Source organism: Gavialis gangeticus, unplaced genomic scaffold (assembly GCF_001723915.1).
Source record: "Gavialis gangeticus isolate Ggan-Ray unplaced genomic scaffold, GavGan_comp1, whole genome shotgun sequence".
Classification (NCBI taxonomy): Eukaryota; Metazoa; Chordata; order Crocodylia; family Gavialidae; genus Gavialis; species Gavialis gangeticus.
In genome coordinates, this window is record NW_017729012.1 from 816,620 (window position 1) to 826,591 (window position 9,972).

The following is a 9,972-nucleotide window of genomic DNA, read 5'->3' on the forward strand; positions in this document are numbered from 1 at the left end:
CCTGATGTCAATGAGGCGACCGCCAGAAATGTGTAGCAGCAGTGACAGAAAACCAGAACCCGCATTAAGCAGAGATGGGATGTGCTACTTTTTTTTTAAAGCCTACCAGTCCATTTTTTTTTTTTTTTTTTTTTTTAAATGAACTCCCTCATCTTGCTATAGCCTTAATCTCCTGCGTCTCATGGGAAAGAGTTGCTCGTAGTTTGGAATAGTCGGTCCTTGTAGGACAGGTTGAATTTTAAGGCAGTGGTGTTATACTGTGGCTGAAGTTATCAATTGCACATTTTTTCTTGCTGATGCTCAGAACGGGCTTCCAGTCTTCTCTCTCCTGAGATTGACAGGGCTGCATTACAGAAACAAGAGGATTCGCATCTCGGCTCTCCCTGCATTTGATTTTCTTCCCGTGTTGGAGAGAGAGAAGGCACTGCAGATTGCACTCGATCAAAGGAACTGAGCACCTGAAGTGATGCGACTTCACCAAGGTGCTGCAATGCATAATCAGGCCGTAAAGTCTTGTGTGGACTAAATACAAAAGAGGTGGTCTTTTAAAATCGTCATTTCATTGTATCGGGGCCTCTCTGTATCATGAGGTTCCTATAATCTACCGTCTCTCTGATCTTAATACCATGGCATCCTTTTTGATGTCACTAGAAAGAGAAGGATTTTCAGTTTCACATAAAGCAGCAGAGCTTCATGATGAAATATTTGTTACTTTCCCACTTTGCTGCTTCTCAGCGAGTTGTGACCGGCCTGCAGATCCTAATCCTTTATTTTAAAAATGAAGCCACTTTTATATCCCCCATCAGGAAATGAGGAGCTTTGATGGTTAACAAGGAGAGGAGCCGTTGTTTTGGGTGATTGTGGGAAGTCAAGACAGTTTGGTTAACAGAAGCAAGTGTCACGAGATGAGCTGATGCAGTAAGAAATGAAAAAGGCGTAGGAAGTTAAAGCAAGGAGCTTCCCTTCTTGGATCAGGTTCACTGAAGACTATGTTCAATCATGTACTAAAGGAAATGAATGTGTCACGATTAGTTCAAATCCTGTGGGGTCACTAGACAAATCAGCGGCCCTATAGGTCTAAAGAGCCAAATTCAAGGTTCTTGTTAGGGATTGTTTTCTGTGTCTGCTTCAGCCTGTTTTTAAGGTAGACGGGAATATTTTTTGTTTCCTACTCCTAACTTACTAGCTCTCCAGTAAAATAGCAAGAGAATTCGATGCATCACTCTGGCTTCTAGATGATAAAGCAAGTTGTGAGGTAGTGAAGACCTGGACAAACGAGGCACACAGCCGGCCCTTCAAAGCTGCTTTCCATGAAGATGTGGCAGTGACAACTATCGTCTTTAGTAATTTCATTTTTTATTCTTTAATATTTCCAGACGCTTAGATAACATCTCTCAAATTTATATTCAGCAATTTGAAATTAAAGTATGACTTATCAATGAGAGAGAGATCCTTTAAGACAAATATATATTTAGAAACCTAAGCTTTTAAACTCTGTTTTCCACTTGCAGCAGATGGAGGAAAGGTTAATAGAATCGGAGTCCAATGGATACTTTTAGAAAGACGCTTCATTGTTGCTTTTGGTGTGCATCAGGCTTTAGCCACTTGCCAAGAGCTTGAAATTTGTTGTCAAAATCCAGGGCGTTTTGTGTCAAAGCAAAGTTGCGTCAAAGCAACTCTGCCAAGTTATCCATGTTTGCTTAAAATAAGATATTGCTGTTGAAATTCCTTGTGGGACATCTTCATGTTACAGAGATATCAAACCAAAAGAGCCTATGGAGATCCTCAAGTTGCAAAGTATTTCTTCAAGTGACTCTAGGTTAGTATCCAAAGTCTACTAGGGAAAAAAAACGCAACTTATTTCTTGGGTTAGATAATGGTTCATCTCCAGCCTTGCCAATCAGCCATTCTTTTCTTGATTCATATTCTATGTTGGGGGAAACTAACAGCAGTTACCAGCTCATCTGCTTAACATCAGGCAAATCCCTTATCAGAGTGGTAGCTGAGAGAAGAAATCTTTTGAAGCTTTTAGTTGACATGCAGTATCTTTTTCAGTTTCTTAACCCAACTTGTGGTGTTGACTTCATCAGCTATATCATGCCAAAGAGCATTACTGCACATGAATTTGTAGCTGCAGATTCTGAGAGCCAGGGATTTCTTTACTTTACATTTGGTTCCTGTGGAGTCCTTAGGTCTGAGTTGCGGGCAGTTGAAATAAGTGCCATGGACTTCTTGGAAGCTTGGTCCTGAAAAATACAGATTACCTCTGTTCTTTCCCATCCTCTTTCACCTGAGGGCTTTGGAAACGGGTTGGTCACGTTGGCAAATTATATCCTAGTGCTCCAGTGAGGCTACAGAAAAGTGTAATCTTTTCCAGGGCAGGGGGGCTGGGCCCGATGATCTCACCAGGTCCCTTCCAGCCTTAAGCTTCTGTGAACCTGTGAAACAAGCTGGATAATGCTGCGGCTCCAAAGCAATGTGTCGTCATTGAGAACAAGCTTAAGAACATGTATCATATTCAAGACAGGACAAAACTGCTGTCTTGAATTTTGTTCTGAGCTCTGCTTGCTACTGACATATGTCCCATCACCACAGCCTTGACCCCTCAAATCACTGAGTGAGATTTCCACTGCTTTTACTGTTTGCAAAGACGTCTGTCATTCCTGACCCAGTAAAATCTGTCATTTAAAATATTCCGTGATGCAGCTACTAGGGCTGTGTGAAGCTTCAATCCCTGATTTGATTCGGTGGAGATTTGACCCGATTCGGTAGCCACATCTCTAAGTCGAACCAGAGGACCCTTTAATTCCCCCGAATCGAATCGGAACCCTCCAAATCAATTTGGAAAGATTTGGACATAGAGACAGCTTTAAATGTTTTTTCTACATAAGTCTAGGTAGCGGGGGCTCGTGAACGCCACAGTGCTGGAGCGCGTGGGGTGCCCTACAGAAGTGCATTGGGGGGCCCCGTTGCGCTCCACAGCAAATGTGGAAGTGGACCAGAAGTACTCTTCGGTCCACTGGGGAGCATGCTGGGGGCCTCCCCGTGCCCCCCCGAGCTCGGTGACTGGTGCCTCCTGGGTCTGGTGGGGACCCGGGGTCCCCCTGCAGCCACTTGCCAAGCCAGAGAGGCACAGGGGGCCTCCCAGCACGCTTCCTGGCAGACCTGGAAGTGGACCAGAAGTACTTCCACTCCACTTCCAGGTTCACCACCGAGCACATGGAGGCCCCCCCTGCATTCCTGTGGGATGCTTCGTGTGCCCAGCATCACAGTGATCACGAGCCATGCTGGTACCTCAAGGTACGTAGATAAAACGGTACGTAGATAAAGCGGTGTCCATGTCCTAATCGCTGATTCTCCGAATCAGCATCTAATCTTCAGATTCAGATTTGGCCGAATCAAATCCGGGACAGGTGAGCCGAATCAACGAATCGAATAGCTGTCCCTGATTCAGGCTGAATCCAAATCCGAATCGAATAGGGCCCACTTCGAACACCCCTAGTAACTGTCTTCTCTCAGTTCAGTTGCTGCTCCTACAGAAATATATCTAACAATCATTGTTATCTGCTCTTGCTTTCTAATGTCTTGGGTGTTGTCAAGTGTAACAGAGTAATAATTGATAGTTTTCCAGATAGAAATAATTTCCTTCTTGAGCCTGTTCACATTAATTTTAATACTGTTGATTTGAATGTTTTCTTTCCCAGGTAATGATTGTGACTTTCCTTTGAGTTAATTCATCAAATGTTCTTCTCTCACAAGCCATATTTTCCAAGGAACTCAACTAATTAAAAACATTTCTTATTCTGGTGTGAGTAGAGCCTGCCTGAACCTTGTAAGGGAATGTTTTCTATGTCTTGTAGCCTATCAAATCAGTCTTTCCAAAACATCTTGATCATGTTCCACCAGGGTATTTAATTTGGTACTGGCTCTCATCATTAATTGTGCAGTTTTGCTTCAGTTGAATTTCTAATTCCTACAATAGCTGTGGATATAATGCTCCAATTTTGTCATGTTTTGCTGAGATAATTGGTATGTTTTTCTAGGCTCAAACACTGTTCCTGGTGAAAGCGAATGCTCAAGAGTTAAACAACTATCAGTAGAAGCAATAAACAGAACTAGACAGTGAAAGAGAAAAATCACTCTTAATTTACACATTCTCAATTTGAAAGCAGGTATAAAGAAAAGAAAAAAAGAAGCAATGTTGGAAGTCTTTCTTCTGTTTCTATTTGGAGGGAAGTCCTTCCAGTTTGTTTGCACTGGTCTTGACAGCAAGGAATGAAGGATGGTTGTTTTAATCCAGTGGTTAGGGCCAAGGTCTGTAACAAGTATGCAAGCAAAGAACTGGATATGAAATCCCAGACTGAGACAATTTGGAGCTGGGATGCTGGCCAAGAGTCCACGGCTGAGGACAGATGCCAAATACTGGCCAAGAATCAGGAGCCAAAGATGGGAAACAATCGGAGGTCTGGAGGGGGTCCTGGAGCAGCCAGGCGCTACTGCCAGGTGCTGCTCTAAATACTGCTCCCTTCTGTTTTCTGTTCTCGGTAGCCAGTCCCTCGGCACAACCAGCCTGCAGTTATCTCCGGCACAATCGCAAAAGAGAATTGTTCTTAAGCCTTGGATTTGACAGACCTTGGGCCAGACTGCCTGCCTGCCAAATGTGAGATCCTAATGAAGTACTCACAAGCAAAAGCGAACTCTGTCACTGATTACTGGCTACTTTGGCAGGCCCTTTGCGACCATCAGCACTTATTGTTTTTGCGGATTCCTTCTTGTTCTTTAAATTAGTTTGTATTTGCATCAAATGAATTGTTAGCCAAAGATGCATCAGGAGGTGGATTGAGGGGGTGGTGCCACTACTGCATTTGTGCACCCTCCTTTGACTCCTGCCCCATCCAAAGTTTAAAACCAATGGCCTGACAGTGGCAGCAGCACTTCTAGTCGGGCAGTTAGTTGGCTTAGGGAGTTAGTTGGAGTTAGTTGACCCAGGGAGTTAGTTGACTTCATGGCTCATTATAATCTACCCGATTCCTTCTAAACTCTTTTTTTTTTTCCCCACCGCCGTTAATGACCCTTTTCTTGTTAATGGACTTGATGTTCTACCAATCAAGCTATCCTGTAATTATGCTGTCTGTTAGCTGCTCCTGGAAGTCCTCTTTCACAGCCCTGCAGACCGTTTGTAACTCATTCCAATGAAGTTATTTGTGCTTCAATCTTAAACTGAATCATACAGTCCCTAGGGTATTAGTAAAGCTTATAGTTCCTTTTGAACGGGAGAAAAATGTGTTGTTCTATATGTGATGAGGCACCTCACCATCTGCTCCGTGCTTTTCAAAAACCTAGATCCGCCCATGGACACATCTTTTTGTACAGATGGAGTTGCCTCACTGGTGACATTTTCTTCTTACTCCCTTCTTTCAGACCTATCAGGACTTTCAGAAAAAATGAACCCTTCATTAAAAGGTTATTTGTAAAAACATTAACATTTTGATTGAAGGAACAATCCCAACTAGAAGATTACAATATATAGAATCACAGACAATTAGGGCAGGGAGGGACCTCAGGAGGTCACCTCTAGTCCAACTCCTGCTCAAAGCAGGACCAGCCCCAACTAGATCATCCCAGCCAAGGCTTTGTCTAGCCGGGTCTTAAAAACCCCCAAGGATGGAGAGTCCAGCACCTCTCTAGGTCAGCCATTCCAGTGCTTCGCCATCCTCTCAGTGAGAGTTTTTTCTGGTATCTCACTTAGACCTCCCTTGCTGCAACTTGAGCCCGTTGCTCCTTGTTCTCTCATCTGCCACCACCGAGAGCAGGCCAGCTCCATCCTCTTTGTAACGCCCCTGCAGGCTGCTATTAAATCCCCTCTCAGTCTTCTCTTTTCCAGACTAAATAAGCCCAGTTCCCTCAGCCTCTTCTCACAAGTCCTGTGAGGAGACATGTTCGACTCCCACATCAGTGGGAGTAAAACAGTTGATTTCAGAAATTTTGAAAGTAGTCGCCTTCATTCTGCCTTGCTGGCTCCTTTTTCAGCGATACTTGGCTTCAGAAATGTGTTTTTGCGAAAGGTTGTCACAGCGGCCTTTCACTTGGGCCAGGATGATTTTTACACAGTCACTTAAGGCCATTAACTGACCACACAAATATAAACTCATCTAGAAAGTTGTTAACCGCCCAACACAAGCTGAGTCATCCACATAGACAGGGCCATCCGCTGTCCGACAGCAAATTCCTCATTTTCAATTTGAACGGGAAACAATTTGCAAACGTGCGTGTGCGCCTTCTGTAACGTCTCAGACGGTAGCCGGTGCTTTGCCTGCTTGTTGTTTATTTTCCACATTAGAGAAATAGGTGCTCGTAGAATAGCTTTGGAAGGAGGCACATTTCGAATGCTTTAAATTCTAGATGGCATGCTGGTAGAACTGGATTTCCATCTTCTGTGGGCTTTTAAATGATTGTTCAGTAAACGTTTGTTACAGAACGTCAACACGCGCGTTTTCAAATAACTTGAGAAACTTCTTCGTGGGAAATTCTACGAATCCAGTAGAAGGTGTCTTTAAAAATAACCCGACTTGTTAGGGCATGCTGAACACCATATCCTTCAAGGAGAAGTGTCCGTGCCCTGAAGGGGCATAGACATCAAGATACTGCATTGTCAGTATAAAATACTGCGAATAGACTCAACAGAGACCATGCTGGTAGAGGCAGCTTCATTCCCAGTACGGATTACTTGGAAATCAGTGCTGAACTTGACTTTTTCTTTCCTTCCCTCTTTTCACCCTTCTTTTGGTTTCAAGAACAGATTAGGCAATATCCATCTTTACCCTTATGTCTAAGTTAAAACCTGCATAATCAGATGATTGCGGGTCCAGATGATTTCACAAAGTAAGACTCATGACCTCTAAGCCAGGGGCCTCGTGGCAGCCATTCAGGGTGGCAAGATAGAGCGCTCCTTATTTGCTGGCGAGAGGTCAGTCCCACATGTGAACGACAGTCAAGCTGACAACAGAGCTAATCAAATCGCATCCCCCAGCTGTTTCCTAGGAAACCAACACACGCAGCTGTAGAAAAGGGACTGAATGCAGCGTGTGGAGACCAGAGAGCCGACAGTAGCTCTACCATCATATGGTTGTAAAGAAACATCTATAAATAGGCACAAAGGTAAAACCGGACACTAGTATAGTGCCTTTATTCTTACTGATCTCCTCCCCGGGGGAGGAAGTTCTGTTAGGGAGCATGGTCTTTTTGCAGTCGCCCATAAGTGTCTTGCATCTCGAGGCAAGCAAGTAGACACCCATTCCTTTGATCTTATAATCATTGCCACAGACAGTCTGCCGTTTGTAATGTGCAGTAGTATAACCCTAGCAGTATGCCGTGGATGCGAGAGCCTGTCTAGGGGTGGTGAGGATGAAGGTATTTATTGAGGCCCACGGTATAGGTATTTGTCCTTTTGTACCTTGCATTGGTGATTACTTGAATGAAAAGGAATTTGTTCTAAGCAGTGCAAATCCTCTCTCTCTTAACCAGCCAGGCTTTGTCGCTTAGTTGGCTGTTTTTGCACCTGGATTTTCCAGACTGGAGAATATTTCCTATTTCTTCTGCCCAGTGATTGTGGAAAGGGAGATTCTCCGATCCGTGAGATGAAACTAATGGCTCTGCAGATTTTTGTCATCTCCTCCGTGACCGCTAATGAAGAAACTTAGCTTTTAGAGCATAGAATTAATTCATATTCAGGTTCAGTTGATAACATACGGATAACTCAGTTTTACGTAGTCGTCTGTACTTGATTCATGTGATTGAAACACAGGGTCTGCTAATGTAGCTGTTGAAATCTAGCTAATAACTCTAAAGGGTCTCGGCTACCCAAGCAGTTTTGGAAATGATCAACCTGGGTTTTTTTCTACTACCGAGTTAAAAATGAAGATGAAATGTTAACCTCGCCCAAACCAGTGTAAAAATCCATTCTAATTATGGTCAATACAGACAACGCACTTATTAAAAGAATGGTAATGTATATGTCTTTATGCAAATTGAGAGCACAGATATTTCAGGATTGATATATCTAGACCTCAGGTATGCCAGTGACAATGTTTAAATTGATTTTGGTATACCTCACTATTTTTATTTCCGTAGCTTACGGCAAGTCAGAAGCTATTGCATGAAGTGTGACATGGTTACTATGGCCTGAATCTGTGCTCATCAAAGTCACTGGCAGGATAGCACTGATCAGAAGCTGGTGGAAGGGTTCCCATAATATTTTATATACAGGATAATGTATGTCTCTAACTGAATAGAGGGCTGTATTGTATTTCTATGGCATGTACCGCATACTGATTTGCCATCCTCAGCTTCAGGGATCTTACAGCCTGAACAGACAAGAGAAACAAAATGTAAGAGATGCAGCATGGGTTTATGGGATACTGAGGGACAAAAAAACAAAGCAATTTACCCAAGGTCACCCAGGAGGCTTATGGCAGAACAAGGTCTCAAACTAGATTTCCTGGGTCACAGTGTATGGCTTTTCCCCAAAGGGCCATCCTCCTTTTTCAGATGCTGATGGGAACTGGATCAGATTTAGGTATCTTAATGCTTTTGAAAACCTGGGCCAATGCTGTGGTGTTCATATGAATGAAGGCTGCTAGAGCACAGTATTCCCACCAGAAATATTGCTAAAATAAACTTAGATAAGTGATTCATCTCTGCAGACCTCCTTAGATCAGACATGTTAAAGTGCTAAGGTTCAGTGTGTTTCTGCTTCCTTCCAGGTGAATTATATCGAGCATCTTTGAGAAAACAAAGATTTCCTGCCCAAGGCAGCATTGAAATACATGAGGACAATGAGGTAAGATGATTTCCTACATCAGATGACTCGTGTCGGTGGCAAAAATCAAGGCAACCCAATAGTTTTGTACTTTGTCTATCTGAATACACCTGAGAAGTAGATTGTACTAAATAGATTTATTTCATCTCATTATTTTACCTTTTTGCATTCAGGAAAAATCAGCCCTGGCTCCTAAGTGCTCTGAGTACAAATGTGGCTATAAGACCTTTATCAATCCCCAATTCTGGCAGCTCATACTAAGCCCTATGACTTGCTGTTCCAATTAAAAATTCCTCATTCCAATAAGCATCAATCCATGTTACATTTTTATCCAAGGCTCCTCTGGAGCCATTCCCTAACATGGTAATGTGCCAGGAAGGTCAGGAGAGGCTGAAGCTATTTGGAGACCAAGGGGCAGTGGAAGGACCTTCTCGGACAACATCCAGTTTCCTAGTTTCCTAGTTTCCAGGGTCGGAAGGGACCTGAGCAGATCATCTAGTCCGACCCCCTGCCATGGCAGGAAGAGCACTGGGGTCAAATGACCCCAATAAGGTGGTCATCCTGTTAATCTCTAAACCAAGGGTGTTTGGATCATGTGGTTAAAATCTTATCAATTTTTAATTAAATTACATTACTCCCTAGCTCAGTATATTTCACAATTGCAGCATCTTTGGTTTTTTTTGTTTTAAATTATTTGCCTGCTTGATTTGCATTAAACTTCACAGTTCAGTAACTCTCACTGGCTCCCTCTGGTCCTTAGCACAAAATAGCAAAGTCTTCCTATCGTTGTTTTTGTGCATTGGTTATCTTGGTGCTATGCCTGTAAGACTACAGGAATCAAATGTGTCAAAGTCAAACTTAAAATAACAGTCAGGAGAAGGCCCTAACTTTCCTGTGCGTTACCTACAGTTTCCTAAATCAGTGGGATGTGATCCATGGGTGAGTTGTCACCAAAAACTCTCAAGAGGACAGGACTGTAAAAGAAATATATGATTTGAATCTCAAAGAAGTATATTCATATGGACTCATTACTGTTACCATTATTCTCTCACCCCATTCTCATTAGGAAGCTGGGGGACTGTGGCGTAGACACCCATACAGTCCAATGGGTCGCCAACTGGTTAGAGAGTCGCACCCAGAGGGTGGTAGTGGAT

The 9,972-nt window shown here is 43.2% G+C and overlaps 1 protein-coding gene across 2 annotated transcripts in view; it reads left to right on the forward strand.

Annotated features, from left to right (window-relative positions):
• Positions 1–9,972, forward strand: part of PITPNM3 (PITPNM family member 3) — a 299,986-nt gene that overhangs the window by 161,806 nt on the left and 128,208 nt on the right. For both annotated transcript variants that reach the window (XM_019511015.1, XM_019511016.1), the window contains one exon: positions 8,763–8,839. In XM_019511015.1, the coding sequence (XP_019366560.1) occupies positions 8,763–8,839 (77 nt within the window). The remainder of the gene's footprint in view (positions 1–8,762; positions 8,840–9,972) is intronic.